This window comes from Geotrypetes seraphini, chromosome 10 (genome assembly GCF_902459505.1).
Source record: "Geotrypetes seraphini chromosome 10, aGeoSer1.1, whole genome shotgun sequence".
NCBI classification, from domain to species: Eukaryota; Metazoa; Chordata; class Amphibia; order Gymnophiona; family Dermophiidae; genus Geotrypetes; species Geotrypetes seraphini.
Window position 1 is genome coordinate 146,102,619 of NC_047093.1, and position 26,831 is coordinate 146,129,449.

The 26,831-nt window shown below is 45.2% G+C and overlaps 1 protein-coding gene across 2 annotated transcripts; it reads left to right on the plus strand.

Moving 5' to 3' along the window:
• Nucleotides 1–299: 299 nt before the first annotated feature.
• Nucleotides 300–26,186, plus strand: LOC117367412 (dual specificity protein phosphatase 8-like). 2 transcript variants are annotated; one of them, XM_033959917.1, is made up of 7 exons: nt 300–1,454; nt 1,822–2,030; nt 2,171–2,312; nt 2,403–2,569; nt 3,922–4,081; nt 24,159–24,282; nt 24,928–26,186. In XM_033959917.1, exons 2-7 carry the CDS (start codon nt 1,824–1,826, stop codon nt 25,604–25,606), a joined length of 1,479 nt encoding a protein of 492 aa, XP_033815808.1. In that variant the 5' UTR covers nt 300–1,454; nt 1,822–1,823; the 3' UTR covers nt 25,607–26,186. The 2 variants fall into 2 exon arrangements, with proteins under 2 accessions (XP_033815808.1, XP_033815807.1); XM_033959916.1 differs by having other exon boundaries at nt 300–2,030.
• The last annotated feature ends 645 nt before the right edge of the window (nt 26,187–26,831 follow it).

Consider the following 26,831-nt stretch of genomic DNA (forward strand, 5'->3'; position numbering starts at 1 on the left):
TTTCTTCCCACCCAAAGTCTAGCATATGCACATCTCTTTGAACCCCCCCCTTCCCTCTGTTTACTTCTACACCAGGGCCTGTCCCCCCCTTAAAGGTCTGCATCCCACCCCTGAAGGCCTGCCCCCCCCTTAAAGGCCTGTCATCCCCCCTTGAAGGCCTGCCCCCCTGAAGGCCTGTCTCCCCTCCTGAAGGCCTGCCTGCCTGCCCCACCCTGAAGGCCTGCCTGCCTGCACCCCCCCCTGAAGGACCGCTCATCCCCCTGGCCTCCCCGCACCATTTCCAAGTTTATTACAAGATTTGATTAATTGCCTATTCCAGGTTCTAAGTGATGTACAGCTTAAATTACAAAGTTAGGGTAAACATACATAATTAGAACAACTTAATATTAAACAAATTAAAATAGCTTAAAAATACATAACATGATTGAACATATACAACAGGACAATAAACATACATGATCACAGAAAGGTAAAGTTATGGGAGGAAATACAATTCAATATAAAAGAAACATTTAAGGTTAAAAAACATTAGGTAAAGGGGAAGAACCTAGAAAAGCAGCCTGCAGCAAGATTGCGATCTTTGCTGCTTCGGCGCTGTTTCCTCTGCTGCGGTCCCACCACTCCTCTGACATCAGGAGTCTCTACTTGAATAGCAGAGGGTGCTGTAGGGGTAGATACATTGCCAGAGCAGTGCATGTTTGGGGTGGTGGGGTTATAACTAAGGGTACTTGTGTGAGGAAGTACACTCCTAAAAGATTTATAACTGGATGAACTTAGGGAGAGAGCTGGGATTACAGCAGGGACTTTATTCTCAGCCTCCTTCTATATCCTCATCTATACAGTGCCTGATCCCAATATGCCAAGCTAATATGCTGAAGCAAGACATTCAGGGGTTAACTGGGAGTGGAAAACCCGTCCTGGACTAATAGAAGGTGGCTGTGGCATTGCTGCATCCTCATTGGCTGGAGATGACATCAACATGGGTTATTTTTACCATCTTTCTGCAGGTGACTTCATCCCTGTGTTGCCTCCACTTTCCATAGCTGTGGAGATCTACCTGGGGAGGGGGCATTTGGCTTCTGTGTATCAGCCTCAACCCTGCTTCCTACATCTTTGTCACTGGACCAGAATTAAATCTTGTTCCTTGTGTCTGTGCATCACAGGACCAGAACCTTCTCTCCTCCCCTATTCTTCACGTCTCTGAATCGCTGGACCAGAACCTCCATCTTCTCCTTGCATCTCTGGACCAGAACCAACGCTTGCTCTCCGTATCTGTGGATCGCAGGATCAGAAACTCCCTTCTACCACTCAGATCTCTGCAGCAGTGGTCCAAAACCTCCCCTTGTTCCCCATATCTGTGCTTCACAGGTCTATCTTGTTTTACCACTAAATTCTAGCACTAGAGTCCCCCCCTCTGTTCCACATTAGTGAAGACAAATCTGAAGCTTGCAAAGGTAAGAAAACCTCTTGGATGGGACCTGTAACCTAACCAGAGTACAGATCTGTAGCAGAAACTGGAGATGTTATTTTCTCTGTATCTTGTAATTTTTACTGTTTCTGCATTTTTAGTAGTTTAATCTCTAAATGTATATTTTAAAAATCTGATTCTGCGATGTAGGGTTGGGAAGGGTTCCTCTGGCTGTGTGTGATGCAGTAGTGGGAATGGGGGTGGGAGCTCATTCTTGAATCTGTGTAATGGGTTTAGCACATCCCATCTCCCCCCATGCTCTTGCAGCTGGGGTTTATAGCTCATCCCTCCCCCCCCTTCTAAGCTGTGCTTAGGTGCAGTTCTCACACAACTTCCTTCTGTTGACCCTGCAGAGATGGGAGGGGAGACGACATCCCCTCGGGCCATGCAGGCACAACAGCTGGCAGGAATGCTGATGCAGGATCCTAGTGAGCTCCTGCTCCTAGATTGTCGATCAGCCACTGAGTACAACCTCCTGCATGTGGTGGGCTCTGTAAACTTCGGCGGCTCAAGACACCATCTCAAGCGTCTTTTACAGAAATTGCTGCAACCATCCTTCCAGGTCAGTGCTAGAAGTGATAGGCACTGACAGTCCTGCACACACACTGATGACATGTCTTGGCTCTCACCTTTTTGTTGTCCTCGTACGCTTTTTCTCACCAATATTTCTTCTCTCACCCCTTTTCTCCCTGTATCCTGAAGTTGAGCCAGCAGGGGGACACTCCCAGCCAGAAGCAGGTGGTGGTGTATGACCAGGGGAGTTTGGAGTGCTCTGCCAGTCCCGTGCTTTCCCTGGTTCTGGAGGTGCTGCAGCCCTGTTCTAGCCAGGTCTCGCTACTGGAAGGTAATTGGAACTTGAAGCTAGTCTTATAGGGTCTGTACTCCCCACAGCTCCCAGTGCTCCAAGCTCCTGTTCTGCCTTCTCTCATCACAGGTGGGTTTGCAGAGTTCTTATCCTGTTATCCCAGCCTGTGTGAGGGTCACAGTGCCAGCCTCCTGCACGCTAGCATCTCCCAGCCCTGCCTGTCCACCTCATCTGTCTCCATTACACGTGTCCTGCCCCACTTATACCTGGGGTCTCAGAGTGATGTTCTCAACCAGGTAAAGAATACAGAGTACAGTATCTGTACAGGAGTATGGTATTACTTCTTGGTTTTATCAACATAACTATTATAAGATGATTATTTTTAAAAAGTGTATTCATAAAAAGTCTGATCAAAGAGCAGCACGCATGGGGAATGAGGTCAGACATCTTAGCATCCATTAGGAATGAGGTCTTAGGGTTGTTTATCCATCCAATTTTCTATACTATTCTCCCAGGGGAGCACAGAATTTATTCAGGTACTCAAGCATTTTTTCCCTCTTTCCTGGTGGTCTCACAAACTATCTAAATAAAAACATAAGAATTACGATACTGGGACAGACCAAAGGTCTATCAAGCCCATTATCCTATTTCCAACAGTGTCCGCCAACCCAGGTCCCAAGTACCTGTTTACTTATTTGTATGTTGGTTAGTTGACGATTGTTTGTAGTTTGTAGTTTGTAGCTGGGTTAGAAATTTTTAAAATAAATACCTAACTAGATCCCAAGTAGTAAAACAGTTTATGCTGCTTATCTTAAGAATAAACATCTTAATAATGGCCTATGGATTTCTCTTTTAGGAAATTATCCAAACCTTTTTTAAACCTTACTAGTCTAATGTACCTGGGGCAATGGGGGGGAATAAGTGACTTGCCTAGAGTCACAAGGAGCAGTGTGGGTTTGAACCCACAACCTCAGGATGTCGAGGCTTTAGCTTCAGCCACTGCACCATGCTCTCTCCTACTCAAGTGCACATAGTTTTACACATGCAGAAAAATTAAGGTGAAAAGTGCATGGTCCCACCATCTCCCAGATTCTATAAAGGTCGCTCAGATTTGTGAAAACAAAAGGGATACCTGCCCCGGCCCCTCCCACCCCCACCATATTTGTGAGGACAAAAAAAGACACCTGATCCCCGGCCCCTTCCACATCACATCGCTGCCCCACCATATTTGTGAAGACACAAAAAAAGGACACCTGCTCCCAGGCCCTCCCATACCACACCATACCCCCACCAAAAAAACCCACCATGTTTGTGAAGACAAAAAAAAAGAAGACACTGACCCTGTCCCACTATATTTATTCAATTTTCTATACTGTTCTCCCAAGGGTGCACAGAACGGTTTACATGAATTTATTCAGGTACTCAAGCATTTTTCCTTGTCTGTCCCGGAAGGCTCACTAATGTACTGGGGGCAAGGGAGAGGGGGGCTTAAGTAGCTTGCTCAAGGTCACAAGGAGCAGCATGGGTTTGAACCCACAATCTCAGGATGTTGAGGCTGGAGCTTTAAGCACTGTATTCTGTTAGTCTGAACAGATGTCAAGACTGAGTGTTAATGAAGGGCTTGTATTTTGGATTTTTCCTCCTGCAGGAGATCATTGGCCTAAATGGGATCACTCATGTTCTGAATGTAAGCTGCAGCTGTCCACAGTCCAGTTTCATACCCAGCTACCGCTTCCTGAGAATTCCGATTAATGACGGTTACTCTGACAATATCCTGCCCTGGCTAAAGCAGGCTGCAGACTTCATAGGTAAGAAAGGGCAGGAGCATGGGGATCCCAGGCTGCAGACTTTATAGGTGTGTGTGTGGAGGGGCAGATATGTGAGGATCTCGGGCCACAGACCTTGTAGGTAAAAATGGAGGAGGGATGTGGGGATCCCAGGCCACAGACCATAGCATACAAGGGGAGAGGGATGTAGGGCTCCTGGGCCAATGAGCTTACAGGTATGAAGGGAGGAGAGAATGTGGGAACAGTAGGCCATGAGGAGAGGACAGTGAATGGTTCTGCTTTTAGAACGATTTAGTATTGATTGATATTCTCCAGAACTTCTGCTTAACAATACTGTTGTAAACTACAATACAGGAAAACAAATAATATTCACATTAAGATTCAATGGTGTAAAAAGCTCTCATAGTAACATAGAAGATGACGGCTGATAAAGACCCGAATGGTCCATCCAGTCTGCCCAACCTGATTCAATTTAAATTTTTAAAATTTTTTCTTCTTAGCTATTTCTGGGCAAGAATCCAAAGCTCTACCCGGTACTGTGCTTGGGTTCCAACTGCCGAAATATCCATTAAAACCTACTCCAGCCCATCTACACCCTCCAGCCATTGAAGCCCTCTCCAGCCCATCCTCCCCCACAACAGCCATATACAGACCATGCAAGTCTGCCCAGTACTGGCCTTAGTTCAATATTTAATATTATTTTCTGATTCTAGATCCTCTGTGTTCATCCCACGTTTCTTTGAACTCAGTCACCGTTTTCCTCTCCATCACCTCTCTCGGGAGCGCATTCCAGGCATCCACCACTCTCTCTGTAAAGTAGAATGTCCTAACATTGCTCTTGAATCTACCATCCCTCAACCTCAAATTATGCCCTCTGGTTTTACCATTTTCCTTTCCTCTCCTTATCTAAATTCAAATTGAGAGAAACCAGGAAGTCTTACTCTTCTAACCTGAAAGGCATTAAAAATGATACAAAAAAATCTTCATCTTTTAAATAAGTGAACTGATCTATAAACTTACCTCCTCTTCTGGAATATCCCAACCCACATCTAACCAGTTGGCAATTTTTAGAAAGTATGCAAAATTCGGAATAAACTTTTTGGTAGTACTGATACAACTACTGCATTAGATATCTTTATGAAGAGCTGACATATTTATGGACAGAGTTTGGTCTAATCTTTCATTAATTAAACATACAAGTAGAAACATAGACCATAGATCTTTAGATGGAAAAATGAAGGCAGATAGCCTGCCTAATACACCACCTACTATCCACTCCCTTCCTTTAGAGATCATATTTTCTTATGCAGTTTAACAAATACACAGTGTCTCATCAGGTTAGTTCATTATGTTTCAAATCCATTCTATTACAAATACAAAAGTTCCCAGTCATCATGGAAGAAATAATTCTCACTCCAATTATGAGAATTCCTAACTATAGACACTACTGCTTCAATTTCTTTTTCTGTTAAGATCCTAAGAACATAAGATTTGCCGCTGCTGGGTCAGATCAGTGGTCCATCGTGCCCAGAAGTCCGCTCCCACGGCGGCCCTTAGGTCAAAGACAAGCCTTACCTGCATATGTTCTGGTTCAGCAGGAATTTGTCTAACTTTGTCATGAATCCCTGGAGGGTGTTTTCTCCCACTCTCTGGGTGAAGAACTTCCTTATGTTTGTACAGAATCTATCCCTTTTTAACTTTAGAGAGTGCCCTCTCATTCTCTTTCCTAGGGGATCTTTCCAAGTACTGCACTGGACATCCTGTATTTGTGTATAAGATTTTTGTTACCAACATGCATCTCCTTACACTTATCTACGTTAAAATTCATTTGCCATTTCGCGGCCCATTTCTCAAGTGTTTATGTCCGTTGCAGGTCTTCGCAATCTTTCTGTGTCTTCACTACTCTGAATAACTTCATATCGTCTGCAAATTTAATCACCTCGCTCGTCGTACCAATTTCCAGATCGTTTATAAATATGTTGACGAGCATGGGTCCAAGCACTGAACCCTGCGGCACTCCACTCATGACGCTTTTCCAGTCCGAGTATTGTCCTTTTACCCCCCCCCACGCACTCTCTGTTTCCTATCAGCCAGCTAGTTTTTAATCCACATGTGTATTTCACCCTCGATTCCATGGCTCACAATTTTTCAAAGTAGTCATTCATGTGGGACCTTGTCAAACGCCTTCTGAAAAATCACAGTTACTTACCATAACAGGTGTTATCCAGGGACAGCAGGCAGCTATTCTCACATATGGGTAACGTCATCAGCGGAGCCCGGATGTAGAAGCTCGCAAGCAGACTTGCTTGAAGAAACTAGAAGTTTTGAGTCGACCGCACCACCCATGCGCAAGTGCCTTCCCGCCCAGCGTAGGGTACGACTCCTCAGTTCAGATAGCTAGCAGAGAAGCCAACCAGGGGAGGTGGGTGGGTTGTGAGAATAGCTGCCTGCTGTCCCTGGATAACACCTGTTACGGTAAGTAACTGTGCTTTATCCCAGGACAAGCAAGCAGCCTATTCTCACATATGGGTGACCTCCAACCTAACCAGAATGGGATAGTGGGAGTGTTGGCAATTAAGGAGAATAAATTTTGTAATTGGATCCTTTCCCCTCCTACCTATTTGAGAATATCTCTACACAGGCCATCGGTTCCCTCACCAAACTTATAAACGCTGCTCTAACATCGGGCCTTTTCTCCTCCAAAATGGGACATATTGCACTAACCCCTCTACTGAAAAAGACCGACCTTGACCCCTCTATTCCCTCCAATTACCGTCCAATAGCAAATATCCCTCTCCTAACCAAGATGTTAGAATCCATCATATCCACTCAACTCTCATCCTACCTAGAAAGATTCTCTATTCACCAATTCGGCTTCAGACCCAACTTCAGCACCGAATCCCTATTAGCCTCACTAATCTCTAAGGTACAACAACTTCATTCTCACAACAAATTCGCTGTACTTCTACAATTCGACCTCTCCGCAGCTTTCGACGTCGTCCATCATGATATCCTAATCTTCCAACTCTCTGAAATAGGCATAAGTTCCACAGTCCTAGACTGGTTCTCGAAATTCCTACACTTACGCTCCTACTTCGTTAACATAAACGGTACCTCATCCTCTCCCTGGAAGCTGATATGTGGAGTCCCGCAAGGCTCACCCCTCTCTCCTATCCTTTTCAATATTTACATGTCCTCTTTGAAACTCCTTCATCTATCCCCCCTGAAAACTCTCTACACCTATGCTGACGATATCCTCATCCTTCTTGAGACCGACTCAAACCTCACTAACCTCGCTTAGAACATATCCGCATGTATAATGAACCTTCAATCCTGGGCACATTCTGTACAAATGAAATTGAACGAGTCCAAAACAAAATTACTTTGGCTCGGCCCAATATTAGGTCATTTACCCACCTCCATCCCATTATCTTCCGGCTCCACTCTTCAGCTTGAGTTTTCAAGCAAAGTCCTTGGCATCATCATAGACTCCTCTCTCTCCTTCAATGACCACCTCAACTTCTTGGTAAAAAAAATGCTTCTTTAGTCTTCATATGCTGAGGAAAGTGAGATCGTACTTTCATCATTCTCACGTCGTCGACCTTGTTCAATCCACCATCCTCTCTAGACTGGATTATTGCAACTCCATCTATTTAAGCCTAACTAAAAAAAAACTCCATAGACTTCAGCTAATCCAGAACGCTGCGGCCAAGCTTATTTTCGCTAAAGGCAAGTTCGACCACGTCTCCCCACTCCTGTCCAAACTTCACTGGCTCCCAGTTCACTCCAGAGTCCTCTTTAAATGTGCCTGTTTAGCTTTCAAGATCTTACATGGCATCCTCCCTCCCGTTATCCCACTCTTCTGGAACTCCTCTAACCCTAATTCCACTAGATCCTCCCAAAAACTGAAACTATCATTCCCCTCTGCAAAAGGTATATCCCACGTAGGAAAACTAGGAACATCCCTCCCCTTTAGAACCACAGAACTCTGGAACAACCTCACATCCCTGCTCAAAATTTCAAGCTCCCTCCAATCCTTCCGCAAACACCTGAAAACTTGGCTCTTTTCAAAAATCTAACACCTCCCACTCTTTGGTACCCTGTCCCTCTTTATCTTCCTAGCTCCTTTTCTATAACCCTTCATTGTAGCTCCTTTCAACCTAACCCTGTAAACCGTGCCGAGCTCTACGCTTGTGGAGATGGCGCGGTATACAAACCTAAGGTTTAGTTTAGTAATACTGTCTGGCCAAACTGGCCATCCCATCTGAAGAAAACATCCAGACAATAGTGAGAAGTGAAAGTATGAACCAAGGACCAAGTAGCAGCCTTGCAAATTTCCTCAATAGCCGTAGACCTGAGGAAAGCTACTGAAGCTGCCATTGCTCTGACTTTATTGGCTGTGACTCTACTGTGTAGGGGTAATCCAGCCTGGGCATAGCAGAAAGAGATGCAAGCCGCTATCCAGTTGGAGATGGTACGCTTAGAGATGGGATATCCCAACTTGTTTGGATCAAAGGAGACAAAAAGTTGAGGAGCAGTTTTGTGTGGTTTGGTGCGTTCCAAGTAGAAGGCCAAAGCACGTTTACAGTCCAGAGTATGAAGAGCTGATTCTCCAGGATGAGAATGAGGCTTAGGAAAAAACACTGGAAGTACAATGGATTGGTTGAGATGAAATTCTGAAACCACTTTAGGTAGGAATTTAGGATGAGTACGGAGAACCACCTTGTCATGATGGAAGACAGTGAAAGGTGGATCAGCAACTAAAGCTTGCAGTTCACTGACTCTTCGAGCAGAAGTGAGGGCAATGAGAAACACCACTTTCCAAGTGAGATACTGCAGATGAGTCTTATCAATTGGTTCAAAAGGAGGTTTCATTAATTGAGCAAGAACAACATTGAGGTCTCAAACCACAGGAGGTGGTTTGAGAGGAGGATTGACATTGAAAAGTCCTTTCATGAATCTGGAAACCACCGGATGAGCAGAGTGGGGTTTCCCTTCAATAGGGTGATGGAAAGCTGCAATCACACTGAGATGGACTCGGATGGATGTAGACTTGAGGCCAGAAGTGGATAAGTGCAAAAGATAATCCAAAACAGAAGATAAGGAGGAATGTTGAGGGTTCTTATCGTGAGAAAAACACCACATAGAAAATCTAGTCCATTTTTGGTGGTAGCATTGTCTAGTGGTAGGCTTCCTAGAAGCCTCTAAAATGTCTCTTACAGAATGAGAAAACTGAAGGAGTCATGTTGAGAGGTACCAAGCTGTCAGGTGTAGAGACTGCAGGTTGGGATGAAGCAGTGCTGACTCTGTGTAAGCAGAGATGAAAAAACTGGTAGAAGGTAAGGCTCCCTGCTGCTGAGTTGAAGTAGAAGGGAGTACCAAGGTTGTCTCGGCTACCGAGGAGCAATCAGAATCATGGTGGCATGATTGTTCTTCAACTTGACCAGAGTCTTGAGAATGAGAGGGAATGGAGGGAATGCATAGAGGAAGAGATTTGTCCATTCCAGAAGAAAAGCATCTGCCTCGAGGTGATGAGTATATCCTGGAGCAGAACTGAGGCAGTTTGTAGTTGTGGGGAGCTGCAAAGAGGTCTATCTGAGGTGTTCCCCATTGCGAAAAAATGTGATGAAGAGGCAAGGAATTGAGTGTCCATTCGTGAGGTTGTAGAAGACGACTCAGCGTTGTCTGCCACGCAATTTTTCGCCCCTTGTATGTAGACAGCTTTTAGGAAGGTGGTGTGGCGGATTGCCCAATCCCAAACCTTCAGAGCTTCTTGAAAAAGGGAGGCAGATTTCATCCCTCCCTGTTTGTTGACATAATACATGGTGACTTGTTTGTCCGTCTGAATGAGGACTACCTGGTCTTGAAGAAGATGTTGAAAAGCGTTGAGAGCCTTGAGGATCGCTCTGAGTTCCAACAGATTGATATGACACTGACGATATCCGTACTGGTCCAGTGGCCTTGTGTATGGAGACCATCGAGATGAGCGCCCCAAGCATAGGTCGAGGAATCTGTGAGGACCTTCTGATGGGGGGGCGGTTGAAAAAGCAAGCCTCTGGAGAGATTGGAAGAGAGCATCCACCAACGGAGAGACTGCTTCAATGAAGGAGTGACTGTTATGTGTCGAGAAAGTGGGTCGCAAACCTGCATCCATTGAGATGCCAGGGTCCACTGAGGAATTTTGAGGTGAAGTCTGGCAAAAGGAGTCATGTGTACTGTGGAGGCCATGTGACCGAAGAGTACTGTCATGTATCTCGCTGAGATGGAAGAGTGGGAAGACACTGTAAGACATAGTTGAAGAAGAGCTTCCAGACGTTGTTGTGGAAGGAATGCTCTGAGTTGGGCAGTATCCAGAATAGCTCCGATGAATTGTAGATTCTGTGAGGGCTGAAGTTGGGATTTGGGAAAGTTGATTTTGAATCCCAAACTTTGTAGGAACCAGGTAGTAAGTTGGGTCACTACAATAACCCCCTGAGATGTTGAATCTTTGATGAGCCAGTTGTCGAGGTAGGAAAAACCTGAAGACCATGGTTCCTGAGAGCTGCTGCTACCACTACCGGGCACATGGTGAACACTCTGGGAGATGAAGCCAGGACAAAGGGCAGCACTCTGTATTGATAATGCAGATTCTCCACCTGAAATCTGAGATATTGACGGGAGGCCGGATGGATGGGAATATGAGTGTAGGCCTCTTTGAGATCAAGAGAGCATAACCAGTCGTTCTGCTCGAGAAGGGGATAAAGGGATGCCAGGGACAACATTTGAAATTTTTCTTTGACCAAAAATTGGTTGAGAGCCCTGAGATCCAGAATGGGCTGCTGATCGCCTGTCTTCTTCGGAACAAGGAAGTAACGGGAGTAAAAACCCCTGTTCTGCTGTTCCAAAGGAACTGGTTCGATGGCATGGAGACGAAGCAGAGCTTGAGCTTCCTGAAGAAGAAGGGTAGTCTGGGATGGACTGGAAGGATACTCTCTTGGAGGAAGCTCTGGTGGAACCTGAGTGAAATGAAGAGAGTATCCTTCCCTGATGATGGTTAGCACCCAGAGGTCGGATGTAATTGTCATCCATCGGTGGTAAAAATGATGGAGACGACCTCCTATGGGGGAAAAGAAGTCAGAGTCTGAATGGTGGAGGTTATGCTTTGTTGTAAACAGTCAAAAAGGCTAAGTAGCCTTAGGTGCAGCAGAAGGTTGAGATTTTTGTTGCTTCTGAGGCTGCTGTTTCTTAGGAGGAGGGCGATTGTAGAGAATGACACGGGGAAAAAATCTGTCTCCGTCACTGCACCATCCCCGGCCCACCATCCTCTGCACCGCCCCGTCACCGCCGTTCCCTTCACTGCCCCGTCACCGCCATCCCTTTCACCGCCCCGTCACCGCCACTGCCATCCCATTCACCGCCCCGTCACCGTCCCCGTCTAGCACCCATCTTCTTCCCTCCGCTCCCCCATAGTCTGGCATCTGTCTTCTTCCCTTCCAGCGTCTTCTCCCCACTCTGCCTTCCACATTTCCTTTCAGGGTCTGTTGTTCTCTACCCTCTTTCAATGTCTGTTCTATTCCTTTCCACCACCACCCTTCCCTCCCTCCTTTACCATCTGTTCCTTTCTACCACCCTTCTTTCATATCTTCTATCAGTACCCCCACCATCACTAGCAGTCTCTCTTCTCCCTTACCATGAGCAAATAGAACTTCTGAAAATTGTACGCCTTTTTTTCCAGATAGATAATGACATCAATTTTATAATTCTTACTGTCTGCTTCGATTTCATTCACAATTTGGTTTGTGTTTTGTACCTGAGGATTCCATGAGGCATTTAACCTTTTCCTGTCTCTTCTGTGATTTCAAGTTGATTCCTTCAATAATGGAGTCTCAATGCAGTAGCAGTTTTCTATTTTGGGCTCTTTTGACATTGTTTAAGGGATTTCTTGTACATTTGGTGCTGGTCTTCTTTGATGAGGTCACTTCAGAATCTATTTCCAAGGAAGAGAAACTTTTTCCCTTTCACCCCCTCCTTCCTTGTGTGAGCTGGAACACGCGGTCCCCGCAAGCAAATAATTTTATATCATTTTCATTCTATTCATTCATAGAAATTAAAGTCTAGATAATGCCAGTCACATAACAAAACATGATTTTACAAAAATAATTCCCTGCACAGTCAAGCCTGCAAGGATTACTAGATGTCTTTCAGCAGCTCCCCTCCCTCCCTCCCCCTTACCTTTGTGGCCAAGTCAAAATGATCTACCAACAATAAAATTTTAAAAACACAAAGCACGCTGTACGCAGAGAAAATGTTAATTATCATTTATATTCCGCGGGTTTTCAAAGAGGTCAAGGCAGATGACTTTATGCAATGTCACCTCAGTAACAACTATACAAAAATAGACAAATATTCCCCCTCCCTTTTTACTAAACTGCGATAGCGGTTTTTAGCGCAGGGAGCTGCGCTGAATGCCCCACGCTGCTCTCGACGCTCATAGGCTCCCTGCGCTAAAAACCGCGATTGCGTTTTAGTAAAAGGGGGCCATAGTGCAAAATATAGACAGCAGATATAAATTCTCAAAACGGACACATTTTGATCACTAAGTTGAAAATAAAATCATTTTTCCTACCTTTTTGTCTGGTGATTTCATGAGTCTCTGGTCCTTCTTCTTTCTTCTCCTGCCCCACCCCTCTTTCTTTCTCTCTCCCCCTGGTTCCCCTCTTTATTTCTGCCTTTCTTTCTCTCTCCCCCTGGCCCCCCTCTTTATTTCTGCCTTTCTTTCTCTCTCCCCCTGGCCTCCCTCTTTATTTCTCTCTCCCCCTGGCCCTCCTCTTTCTTTCTGCCTTTCTTTCTCTCCCCCTTGACCCCCTCTTTATTTCTGCCTTTCTTTCTCTCTTCCTCTGGCCTCCCCTCTTTATTTCTGCCTTTCTTTCTCTCTTCCCCTGGCCTCCCTCTTTATTTCTCTCTTCCCCTGGCCCTCCTCTTTCTTTTTGCCTTTCTTTCTCTCCCTCTTGACCCCCTCTTTATTTCTGCCTTTCTTTCTCTCTCCCCTGACCCCTCTTTATTTCTGCCTTTCTTTCTCTCTCCCCTTGGCCCCCCTCTTTATTTTTTCCTTTCTTTCTCTCTCCCCCTAGCCCCCCCAAAGCCATCGTGCCAATTTTTCCACTTCCACGATTCTTTCCCTACCCTCACCTCCAAGCCAGCAGCCGATTTCTCCCTGCTCCTTCCCCGATGTCCTGATGTCCTGAACTTCATCTGGCAGCAGCAGCATTCACAATTCACTGCTGTTGCCCGCTTCAGGCCTCAAAATTCTGAAACGGGTCTTCTGTGCTTTGTGTTGCCTTCAACTGGGGACCGTGTCCCGGTGCCTCACAGGTGAAGACTGAGCAGAAGTATTCATTCAGTAGTTCGGCTTTATCGGAATCTGCTTCCACGTAACTTCCTCCCTCCAACATTTCAGAAAACATCTGAAAACCTGGCTTTTCACCAAAATGTAACCACTCCCTCCCTCTCCACTATTCTATGTACCTCCTCCGTCCTTGTTCACTTTACCTCTCCCTCCTTCCATTGTAGTTCCTCTTCTTTATTTTTAATCCCTGTAAACCGTGTCGAGCTCCACTTCCGTGGAGATGACGCGGTATATAAACTTAAGGTTTAGTTTAGTTTAGTTTAGTTTAGTCCGGTCTTCTAAGGCGTACTATCCCGCCTGTGTTCCTTTTTCTGTCACTAATATACCTGAAGAAGGATTTGTCCCCCTTTTTAATGTTTTTTGCCAGAATTTCTTCCACTCGAAGTTTTGCCTCCCTAACTGCCATTTTGACCGCTGTAGACCTGGTCCTATATTCTACTTTTGCCTCTCTTTTCTCCGTGCGCTTGTAGGAGAGAAACGCTTTTTTCTTCTCCTTAATGAGGTGCGAGATCTTCGCGGTGAACCATTGGGGTTTATTGTTTCTTTGTCGTTTATTTACTGATTTTATGAAGCGGCTAGTTGCTTCATGTATGGTTGATTTCAGTGTTAACCACTTAGCTTCTACATCATCGGTCTCCGCTTGGTCCTGCAGCGTCTGATGGACGAAATCTCCCATGCGTGCGAAGTCTGTGCCCCGGAAATTGAGTACCTTTGTTTTCGTGTTTGATCTAGGGAAGCCTTTCCTAAGGTTGAACCATACTATATTGTGGTCGCTGGAGGCTAGCGTATCTCCTACTGAGACCTCTGAAACGCTTTCCCCGTTGGTGAGTACCAGGTCGAGGATCGCCTGGGCCCTAGTGGGCTCCGTTACCATTTGTTTGAGACGTGCTCCCTTTATGGAGGTTAAGAGCCTCCTGCTACCGCTGGTTGTCGCTGAAAATGAGTTCCAGTCTGCATCAGGCATATTGAAGTCCCCTAGCAGTACAGCTTCTCCTCGTAGAGTGATATTCTCTATGTCTTCAATTAATTCTGCGTCCATGTCTTCCAGTTGTCTTGGGGGTCTGTAAACCTCACCTAGATACAGGCATTTTTCTCTGCCTCTTGCCAGGTTTACCCAGAGGGACTCCCCGGTGTACTTGACATCTGTGATCCTGGTGGTTTTGATGTCCTCTTTAATGTATAGAGCTACCCCCCCTCCTAACCTGCCCTCTCTGTCCTGACGAAGTAGATTGTAGCCCGGTATAGCCATATCCCACCCATGTGAGTCCGTGAACCAAGTTTCAGATATTGCCACCACATCTAGGTCGGCATTCCTTATTTCAGCCTCCAATTCTAGAATTTTGTTACCTAAACTGTGTGCATTGACATACATGGCCCTCCATATCTTGTGTTTGCTAAGTCTCGAAGATCGAGGAGACTTCGCCTCGGAGACAGAAGCAGCCGACGCTACCAAAGAATGGATAGGACTGGAGGCTATAGATCGAAGCTCCAGAGGCTTGGTGGAGGAACCTCGATATACTCCTCGATATGCTCCTTGGATAGAGTGTGAGGATTCCTGCCGAGGCACTTGCAAAGATTCTGCTCCTTGCGTGACGTGCTTGGATGCCAGACCAGACACTTGCAGAGACTCTGCTCCCTGCAAAGAGTGTGCAAGCTCAGACTGAGGCTAAGGAAGAGGCTCGACCTTGCGGGAGTCTGCAGAATGCCCAGGCTGGATGAGAGGAAGAAGCTTCGGTCCCATATTAGTAAGGAACTAAATGAATTGCTTCTCCAACATGGTCTGGAAAGCAGCCGGCAAGGATGGAACCACGTCTTAAACCGGACCACCGCCTTTGGCTGGAGGTTCCACAGAGGCAGTACAAATGTGCTTCGACTTGGAAGTCTTAGCACCTTAAGCACCACCGCTGAAACTTTCTGCTGAGCTATCTGACCTGAGGATACAGGGGAAGATACAGCAGGAGTCGTCGAAGAGAGAGCCACTGCAAACGAAGAAGGTCTGATGAGGCTCGAGGTCGAAGCAGGAGGGAATCTAGGTCGAAGGTGAGGACGAGGCCGCCTTCGAAGTCGATGGATTGGAGGAAGAATCCATTCTGAAGAGCTTCTGTACCAAAATGCGACGGCGTTTGAGGGCTCGAGGTTGTAGAGTAGCACAGCACTTGCACGACTTCGGTTGATGGTCTGGCCCAAGGCACTTGAGGCACCAACGGTGTGGGTCCGTGAGGGAAATCGCACGCTGGCACTGGCTACACTTCTTGAAGCCTGTTATTGGCCGGGACATAAGAGGAAAAATAGCCGCCTCAAAGTCGAAGCCCGTGGCCAGCAGCCGAGCGGCCTGTCCCGGCGGCCGAACGGAAGAAAATAATAATTATTTTTTTAAAATAAAAGAAAAGAAAAAACAGCAATTCGTGAAGAAAAGAACACAAACCGCAGTTGAGAGAAGGCACGAAGTACGAAGTTAAACGCAGAGAGCCAAAGACAGACTTCTCAGCTCTGCGGAGAACTAAGGAGACGCACCCTATGCTGGGTGGGAAGGCACTCGCGCATGCGCGGTGCGGTCGACTCGAAACTTCTAGTTTCTTCAAGCAAGTCTGCTTGCGAGCTTCCGCATCCAGGCTCCGCTGATGACATCACCCATATGTGAGAATAGGCTGCCTGCTTGTCCTGGGATAATCCAGATATACAATGTCGACTGGGTCACCCTTGTCTATCTGCCTGTTTACTCCCTTGAAGAAGTGCAGCAAGTTCGTCAAGCAAGATCTTCCTTTGCTGAAGCAATGCTGGCTGGTCCTCATCAGATTGTGTCCGTCAAGGTGGTCAATGATGAGGTTCTTTCTCAGCACCTCTACCATCTTTCCCAGTACTGAGGTCAGACTCACTGGTCTGTAGTTTCCCAGATCTCCCCTCGAACCTTTCTTGAAGATCGGCATAACATTCGCCACATTCCAGTCTTCCGGAATCCTTCCCGATTTGATCAACAGATTGGCTATTAGTTGAAGCAGTTCAGCTATAACCCCTTTCAGTTCCTTGATTACCCTCAGATGGATGCCATCCAGTCCCGGGGATTTATCGTTTTTAATCCTATCAATCTGCCTGCATACCTCTTCTAGACTGACTGTCAACCCTGTCCGTTTCCCGTCTTCATTTCCTGCGTATAGCCTGTCAGCTTCCGGTATGTTGTGTATATCCTCTTCGATAAATACAGACACAAAAAATGTGTTCAGTTTGTCAGTGATGGCTTTGTTCTCCTTTCGCACTCCCTTTATTCTATGGTCATCCAGCGGCCCCACCACTTCCTTCGCGGGTCGTTTCCCCTTAATATATCGAAAGAACATCTTGAAGTTTTTTGCCTCCTTGGCTATTTTTTCCTTGTAGTCTCTTTTGGCCTTATGGTACCTGCTTTGATGTTGTTTGTGCTTTTTCCAGTTTCCATCCGTTTTTGACCTTTTCCATTTCTTAAATGAAGTCTTCTTGTTTCTGCTCGCTTCCTTCACTTCTACAGTGAGCCATGCTAGTTCCTTGTTCTTTTTCCTCTTGGATCCCTTGTTGATATGTGGTGATTTTGCACCTCGGTAACTGTGTCCTTAAAAAGGGACCATGCTTGCTCTAGCGGTTTTACAGTACTTATCCTCTTCTTAATCTTCTTTCCCACCATGAGTCTCATCCCTTCGTAATTCCCTTTTCAGAAGTTCAGTGCCATGGCTGTCGTTCTGGATCGATGTTTTGCCCCTGTGTCCAGATTGAAGTGGATCATATTGTGATCACTGCTTCCCAGCGTCCCTTCTACTTCCACGCCTTGTGCTGGTCCTCATGGAAGGTAATATCCTATCTCTCCATTTGGGTCTATTTCTGGAGCGGTATAATATATTGCACAATTCAGATAATACTTAGGCTGTAGCACAGAGATGGTGGTGGCTCTCTCTGGGACACTATTAGGATCTTAATCAATGAAGGAAAATAAGCACCGATAATACAATTTGACCTCACAGTTGGTGTTTGATTTGGGTTGATCATAATATTTTAATACAAATTCTGAAAAGTGTAGCTTCTCTCTGATAACATCTTAAAATTGGTTTAAGTGTTTTTTTTAGAGTTAGCATGAATGATGAATTACTCAGACAATTCCATGCAGGGCCTCTGTCACCCATTTTGTTCAATGTTTTTCTGTTAGAGCAAATTGGTTTTCGATCATTTATTTAAGCTTACAACATAAGTACGGTAAAACCTTGGATTGCAAGTAACTTGGTTTGCAAGTGTTTTGCAAGACAAGCAAAACATTTTATTAAATTTTAACTTGATATACAAGCAATGTCTTGCAATACAAGTACATACAGTATACACACATCACAACTGAGCCGATGGTTCTTCTCTCTCTGATGCTGCAGGAGTGTAGTGACTGTTCTAAATGAGCGAGGTCTTGCAATACAAGTACGTATAGTATTTTGTATTAAAGTTTTTGGGTTGTGGAACGAATCGTCTGAGTTTCCATTATTTCTTATGGGGAAATTTGTTTTGATATACAAGCGCTTTGGATTACAAGCCTGCTTCTGGAACAAATTATGCTCGCAAACCAAGATTTGACTGTATTTTGGTTCCCATTCCTATCTCAATTAAACATCAAAAAATGACAATTACACTAGTATGGACTTAATAGAAGAATGAATGAAACACATCATTTACAGTCAAACAAGTGGAATTCATTTACATCATTTACATTAAAACAACATTTTTGCTGATTAGAAACAAATTTAACCCATTACAGGAGAGTGCAATTAGAATACAAGATATATAGTAACATAGTAGATGATGGCAGATAAAAACCTAAAGGTCCATCTAGTCCACCCAACCTGATTCAATCTAAAAATTTGTTGTTGGGGTTGTTTTTTTTCTTCTTCTTCTCCTTAGCTATTTCTGGGCAAGAATCTAAAGCTCTGCCCAGTACTGTTCTTAGGTTCCAACTATTGAAGTCTCTGTCAAAGCTCACTCCAGTCCATCTACACCCTCCCAACAATTGAAGCCCTCCCCAGCCCATCCTTCCCCAAACAGCCATATATGGGACACAGACCATGCAAGTCTGCCCAGTACTGGCCTTAGTTCTACAATATTTACTATTATTTTCTGATACTAGATCCTCTGTGTTCATCCCACGCTTTTTTGAACTCCGTCACCGTTTTCCTCTCCACCACCTCTCTCAGGAGCACATTCCGGCATCCACCACCTTCTCTGTAAAGAAGAATTTCCTTACATTGCTCTTGAGTCTCCCATCCCTCAACCTCAAATTATGTCCTCTGGTTTTTACCATTTTCCTTTATCTGGAAAAGATTTTGTTCTACGTTAATACCTTTCAAGTATTTGAACGTCTGAATCATATCTCCCCTGTCCCTCCTTTCCTCTAAGGTATACATATTCAGGGCTTCCAGTCTCTCCTCATACGTCTTTTGTCGCAAACCTCCTATTCAGAGTAGTGAAGACACAGAAGGATTGCGAAGACGTGCAACGTGACAAACACTCTTGAGAAATGGGCCGCGACATGGCAAATGAAGTTTAACATGGATAAGTGTAAAGTGATGCATGTTGGTAACAAAAATCTTATACACAAATACAGGATGTCCAGTGCAGTACTTGGAGAGACCCCCCAGGAAACAGTCTTGTGAGTACTTGTTGACAAGTCAATGAAGCTGTCCGCGAAATATGCCGCTGCAGCGAAAAGGGTGAACAGAATGCTGGGAATGATTAAGAAGGGGATCATAAACAGATTGGAGAAGGTTATCATGTCGCTGTACCGGGCCATGGTACGCCCTCACCTGGAATACTGCATCCAGCACTGGTCGCCGTACATGAAGAAGGACATGGTACTACTTGAATGGGTCCAGAGAAGAGCGACTAAAATGGTTAAGGGACTGGAGGAGTTGCCATACAGTGAAAGATTAGAGAAACTGGGCCTCTTCTCCCTCGAAAAGAGGAGACTGAGAGGGACATGATAGAAATATTCAAGATAATGAAGGGAATAGACTTAGTAGATAAGAGACAGGTTGTTCACCCTCTCCAAGGTAGAGGGAACGAGAAGATACTCTCTAAAGTTAAAAGGGGATCAATTCTGTACAATCCTTCTTCATCCAGAGAGTGGTGGAAAACTGAAACGCTCTTCCGGAGGCTGTTATATGGGAAACACCCTCCAAGGATTCAAGATAAAGTTAGACAGGTTCCTGCTGAACCAGAACGTACGCAGGTAAGGCTAGTCTCAATTAGGACACTGGTCTTTGACCAAAGGGCTGCCATGTGAGCGGACTGCTGGGCACAGTGGACCACTGGTCTGACCCAGCAGCGGCAATTCTTATGTTCTCTAACTTTTGTAGATCCTTTTTCATGTTTTCCACTCTCTCCTCGGTGTCTACTCTGTTACAAATCTTGGTATCATCCGCAAAAAGGCAAACTTTTCCATCTAACCCTTCAGAAATGTCACTCACAAACATATTGAACAGGATCGGCCCCAGCACCAAACCCCGAGGGACTCCACTATTCACCTTTCCTTCTTCCGAGTGACTTCCATTAACCACCACCCTCTGGTGTCTGTCAACCAGTTTCTAATCCAGTTCTCCACTTTGGGTCCTAACTTCAGCCCTTCAAGTTTGTTCAAGAGCCTCCTATGAGGAACCGTGTCAAAGGCTTTGCTGAAATCTAAGTAAATTACATCTAGCATATGTCCTCAATCCAGTTCTCTGGACACCCAATCAAAAAATTCAATCAGGTTCTTTTGGCACGATTTACCTTTAGTAAAGCCATGTTGCCTCGGATCCTGTAACCCATTAGATTCTAGGAAGTTCATTATTCTTTCTTTCATCAACACTTCCATTATTTTTCCAACAATCGAAGTGAAGCTTACTAGCCTGTAGTTTCCTGCTTCATCCCTGTGACTACTGTTGTGAATAGGGACCACATCCGCTCTTCTCCAGTCCCCAGGAACCACTCCCATCTTCAGAGATTTGTTTACATAAGAGAGGAAATAAATTTGGATAAATTTAAGAGCAAACTTAAAAGCTTTTTTTTAAAGACGCATTTAATGACTAAAAGGACTGACTAGGAGTTTCATTTTATTTTCATAACTTCTTTGAGATTCTTTGTTCTCTCCCTTCCTATTGTTTTCAACCATAAGTGTCTTTTCTTCTATTAACCAAATTGTATTTCTTTCCCCATCCTTTCCTCACGTTTTATTTTGTTAGTAAAGTTAGTCTTCAATATGTTTTGTAAGGTTCAGTTTTTGTTAGTTTTGTTTCCCCCCAATTTTGTAATTTTATTGATTTGTTCATTGCTTAGAATTTTGAATAAGCGATTAATCAAATTTTATAATAAACTTGAACAAGTCTTTAATAGGACCCACCAGAATCTCTCCTAGAATGGATCCTGTTCGGTCCCATCACTTTGTCCACCTTCAGTTTTTCAAGTTGTTCATAAATACTTTCCTCCGTGAACAGCACAGAATTTACTCCATTTTCTAGTGTTAACTTTGCCAGACAATCTCGGTCCTTCTTCAGGTTTTTCTTCCATGAACACAGAGAAGTATTTGTTTAACACGTTTGCTTTTTCCTCATCACTCTTCACATATCGATTACTAGCATCTTTTAGTTTAGCAATTCCATTTTTCATCTTCCTCCTTTCACAGATATATCTGAAAACATTTTTGTCTCCCTTTTTTACATTTTTAGCCATTTGCTCTTCCGCCTGCACTTTCGCCAGGCGTATTTCCCTCTTGGCTTCTTGCAGTTTCACCCGGTAGTCCTTTCTATACTCTTCTTGTTTTTTTTTATATTTCAGGAACGCCAACTCTTTTGCCTTTATTTTCTCTGTCACTAGTTTAGAGAATCATGTTGGTTTCCTTTTTCTCTTATTTTTATATATTTTCTTCACATAGAGTTCCGTAGCCATTTTTATAGCTCCTTTCAGCTTAGACCACTGTTTTTCCACTTCTCTTATGTCCTCTCATCCTAACAGCTCTTTCTTCAGGTACTCTCCCATTTTATTAAAGTCTGTACGTTTGAAATCTAGGACTTTTAGTATCGTATGACTGCCCTCCACTTTAACCATTATATCAAACCAAACGGTTTGTTGAGCACCCACTCATACATTAGATTTACTCTCTCTATTTGTGAGGACCAGATCCAATATCGCTTTTTCCCTCGTGAGTTCCATCACCATTTGTCTGAGCAGAGCCACTTGAAAGGCATCCACAATCTCCCTACTTCTTTCCAATTCCGCAGCGAAACTTTCCAGTCCGCATCCGGCAGGTTGAAATTTCCCAACAGCAGCACCTCCTCTTTCTTTCCAAACTTTTGGATATCCACAATCAGATATTTATCAACTAGTCTTATAGCCCGTTACATTAACGGGTGCTAGAATATATGTGTGTGTGTCTGTCTTTTTTATTTTTTCTCTCTCCTTAGCCGCTTTCTGTATTTCTGGGTTTTTTTTCCTTGGCTGTCCACTACCACCCCTTGCCTGCTCCCCCTGTCCATTCTCCCTTCCTTTTACCTCCCCTGTGTCCTCCAACACCCCATCACTGCTCACCTTATCCAGCAGAAGCCCTTCTCCCTTTGTTTTACCTCCCCCTGTCCATCATCACCTCCTTCGTGCTCCCCCTGTCCAGCAGTAGGCCTGTCTTCATTTTTCTGCCCCCCTCCCTGTTCATCAGCACCTCTTCCCCTGTCCATCAACCCCTTTTCTGCCCCTCCATTTCCATGTGTTGCAGTATTTTCCTCCCCCCATACCTTCCTCCTGAACTCCATGCCCTACTTATGTTTGAGCTCATTCTCAGACATTTCTGCAAAAGAACTCTGACATTAGAATTTGAACTGTGCATATTTTCCCCCCACCCCCCACCAAAGTGCAAGTTTCCCTTTAAACTCTCAGGAGCAGCAGCTTCTACAAAAACGAACCCCTTACCCAGGAAGTGGCAAAGCGCGTTCCGTCCTTTGAGGAACCGTCAACACACACGCGCGCGGCTGCTCTGCCTCCCCCTGGCTAGCGCTTTGCCTTACCGCCTCCGCAGCGCTCCAGCCCTCCTCCTCGCTCTCCGCATCCTCCCCTTTCACGCTCACTTTGCTTAACTGCAGCTCAATCTCTTCTTCAAGAGCCAGATCGCCCTCCATAGCGGGTCAGCCGCCGGGTTGGGTTAGGCTGGCAACAGCCTGAAGTCTCAAAAGGGCTCCTTCCTGAGCATGTGGAGAAACGCGCGTGTGCGTGCGTGCCTCTTTTATAGCACGGGGGAGGAAGAGAGAGCGAGCTTCGGGCAGCCAGCAGCCGCCGCAGCCGACATCCACCTAGGCAGGGGGGAGGAAGAAGAAGACCGTAAGCCGTGCATGCGCACTTCCTAGCTACAGCTCACGGAAAACGGACGCATGCATAGGAACTGCGCATGCGCGGCTTACCATTTTATTATATTAGATTTGCTGCGATTGAGTTGGAGGTCTGTAGACTACACCCATGTAGATAGAAGTTCCATCTTCTCTTTTCAGAGCGATCCATATAGCTTCTTCCTCTCCCCAGGTCCCTTGCATTTCAGTTGCTTGGATATCAATCCTTACATAGAGCTACTCCTCCACCTTTTTGACCATCTCTGTCCTTTCTAAAAAGATTATATCCTGGTATGTTTGCATCCCATCCAAGGGATTCACTGAACCACGTCTCTGTGATAGCAACAATATCCAGGTCTCCCTCTAACATCAGGGCTTGCAGATCATGAACTTTATTGCTTAACTTTCCATCAGAAATTAGGGCTCTAGGGATTCTTTTTGCAGATACACACTTTCAATTCTTACAGAGTTACTCATCAAAAGAACTTTTTTCCTCATGAGAAAATTACATATGTATGTACACTGCCTAGCCTGTTTAATAGGCAGTATATCAAAATATAAATAAACTTGAAACATCTAGTATGCAACTAGAGAGAATTGTTTTCAACTGATGGTTCAGTCTCTACTTTCACAAATTGACTGCTCCCTGTCCTAAATCTATTCTGAAAGATGATAATTCAGAATACAGCAGTTCATTTGATTTTTTTTTCCACTTGATTTGAGTTCGACTGTATTCTGTTTCAAGTTAACGTGGTTTATCTCCACCATATATGTACACATCATCCTGTCTTTTTCAGACTAAAGATACTGTTTTGGAACCACTTTATTTCAATTTTCTAAATCATAGGGGCAACAAAGACAACTAATACATTCTTCGTCTGCATACCAAGCAGTAAAATTATGGGATGAACTGTCTACCTGGTCAAATTACATTCACTTTTAACTACAGGTTATCTAGGAAATGACTAAAAGCTTTCCTATGTTAGGTTCATTACTTGTTGTTCATTTATTTCTAGATTATAGGTATTGTACTTTTTATTCTACAGCTATATTATAATTCTTGCAGAAAAACAATTGCTATGCTTTGCTGCTCAAAGTCTATCAAGCCCAGTATCTTGTCTCCAGCAGTAGCCAATCCAGGTCAGAAGTATCTGGCAAAGTCCTGAAAAGTAGCAGAATTCCATTTTACTTAATCCAATGATAAGCACTGGATTTCTTTAACAACAGTTTGGGACTTTTCCTCCAGAACTTTGGTGCACTGTGGGAGGAACATCCTTTTATCTAGAGACTGATGAGTGCCACCTCTCCAAACTATGGCAGTGCTGTTCATAATACCCGGTTTGTTGACCCCCCTCTCCTTCTCTCGCAGATAAGGCAGAGGTGATGAATGGGAAGGTTCTGCTCCACTGCTTCGCTGGGGTCTCCAGATCAGCCGCTTTCGCTATTGCATATGTGATGTATAGCATCAGGCTGCCCTTGGATGAGGCATATAGGTAATGGTGAAACCACAGTGCTTATACATACAGGATAAACATTCCCTCTGCATGAGAGCCAAGTTCAGCCCATTTACACCCATGGATTTCCTATGTTTACAGCTGTACGCATGTACCATTCTACATACAGCTGTAAACATCTGCACCGTCTCCTCACAACTACATTTCATGTCACATGGCCTACAAGTCCATACTTTCACAACTCCTACATATGCTTTGGTACTCCATGCATCACACATATTTACTCTCCATAAAAGGGACCCATAGAGCTGGTAGCAGAGCCAGGGATTAGAGCTGAGGCATAGGGTGAGAGAGTGACTTGTCCTACAGTCATGCATAGAGGATTAGTGTCAGCACCGGGGATTAGGCCTGGCCTGAAGTTGAGAGACGTTAGGATCACAGTCAGGGGCAGAGTTGAAGATTGGAACTCAAACTGAGGTAGTAATGCCCCGGTGGTTTTGGCTGTTCAGGTCTTGTCAGTTCCACCTGGATGTGACATGATTGTCAACCATCATGCTGATACTTTCTTCTAATCACTTGCATTTTCTTTGGATGCGGCAAGACCCAGAGAGCTGCAATAATCACAAAGCTAGCTGTAGAATCCTATAAGAACATAATAATTCCATGTTTCTTTTTTTCCTACAGGTTTGTGAAGGAGAAGCGACCGTCCATTTCTCCCAATTTTAACTTCCTGGGTCAGTTGCTGGAATATGAGGCAGTCCTGTCCTGCGCTCCATCCGTTAAGGCCACTTCTCAGCCCTCTCATCCAGATATTCTGCCACCACCATGGCGCGACCAGGGACACAGCTGCTTTCCGATGGACCTGGGCTGCCCACCCTGTGATATTACTAGTGTGGAAGTGGCAGAGGAGGCCAGAGAGCTGGAGCCCTTATCTCTGGTAGACCAGTTCAACTCACTGGAGATCTCCTTGGAGAACCGTATGAAGGCTAAGAATATGAAACACTCATTCTCTTTGGATGTCAAGTCCCTCTACACACCTCCAGCTCCTTCTGCTTTGGAGACCCCCATGGATTTTTCCATACCCTCCCACCTTAGCTCCGACCCCAAGTCACAGGGAGTATGGAACCGGATTTTCAGGGAAGGTTTCAGTCTGTTCTCCTTATTTTCCCATAACAAAGAGCCACAGACCAGGCCTGAGAAGCAGATGGGCAGAAGTGGGGCCTGCAAGAAATCAGAGGATCTGGAAAAGGCTTCTCAGCCCTTCATGCTCAGCAGGCCCAACTGTAAACAATGGGATCCACAGAGGGAATCGAGCTTGGAAGAGAGGCTTCAAGGGCGGACAGTATCTCTGATATCTGTCTAAGAAGCGCAAGGATTAAGTGAGAGAAATCCACAGCTGGTCCTTCCTTCCCAGGTAGAACTGAAATAGAAAGCCTAACTTAAGACACTGAGGGCTCATAAGTAACTCTGGAGAGCAAAATGTTGCGGTGTCTGGGGCTGACACCATAGAAGTCACAGCATTCACCTGCAGGAAGATAAACAATCATGAGAGAGTTTAAAGAGACAACATCTTAGATATCACCTGTGCACTGAGGAGAGAGTTCTTGTTGGGTTTGGGTCAATGGTCCCACAGTGTGACTGGAATCCAGGAAAAAGAGGCTTGACACCAGGCCCAAGAAGACAACTATGTATGAGGTGATGAGAGGGGTGGGTAGAAAAGGGATTGTAAAGGGACAGGAATGTCATGGTCAGGGATCCTTTTGAAGGAGGAACTTTATCAGTGTCTGCTGGTAGGAGTCAATGAATGTCCTGAAGTTGAGGAGCTATGTAAGGTGGTAGAGGTTTGTAAAGGTGCATGGCTGCTTTTTACCTTTTTTTTTCTTGGTTGGAATTTGATAAAATATGTTTCTGCCTGACTGACTAATAAATATGTCTGTCTGTCATGGTTGCCTCACATTCATTGTCTTTATCCTGGACTCTTACATCATCTGTGGTCTTGCTGGTGTTCAAAAAAAGGTCAGGGTCAGGGTGTTAGTGCTGCCCGATTCATGATTCGAATCAATTCACTGATTCATTTCGGGTGAATCGATTCAAAAACAGACAAAAAAAATCAGCCTCCCAATTCATTGTCTGACCCGCCCCCTAAAGCAGGATCGGCAGCGCTGCCTCTTGCTGGCCGGCCGCTGCCACTCCTCCTTTAGAGGGCGAGGGGGGTGGGTACAGGCCTTAGGTAGCGCTGTCACTGACTGATGGGGTTCGGGGCCGCCTCCCTGCGCAGCTGGGTGCGAGAGAGTGGGCCGAGCTAAGGGGCCAGGGCGGTCATGCAGCAGGAGAGCCAGACAAAAAGCATGTTCCTGTCATGGGCCCTGGAGAAGATCCTGGCCGACAAGGAAGTGAAGCATTCCCAGTTGCGCAAAGCCTGTGAGGTGGCCCTAGGTAATCCCAAGGGGGAAGGGGGGCAGCCCTTCTTCATATGCATTCGTGCCCCGTGTTTACTCCGTTCAGGGTTTATCGGGCAAAGGGAAAGTCTGCACCTCAGCTCCTGTGCTTGTCAGCCTCTGCGGCCTTCTTTTCAGGTTTCTCACAGG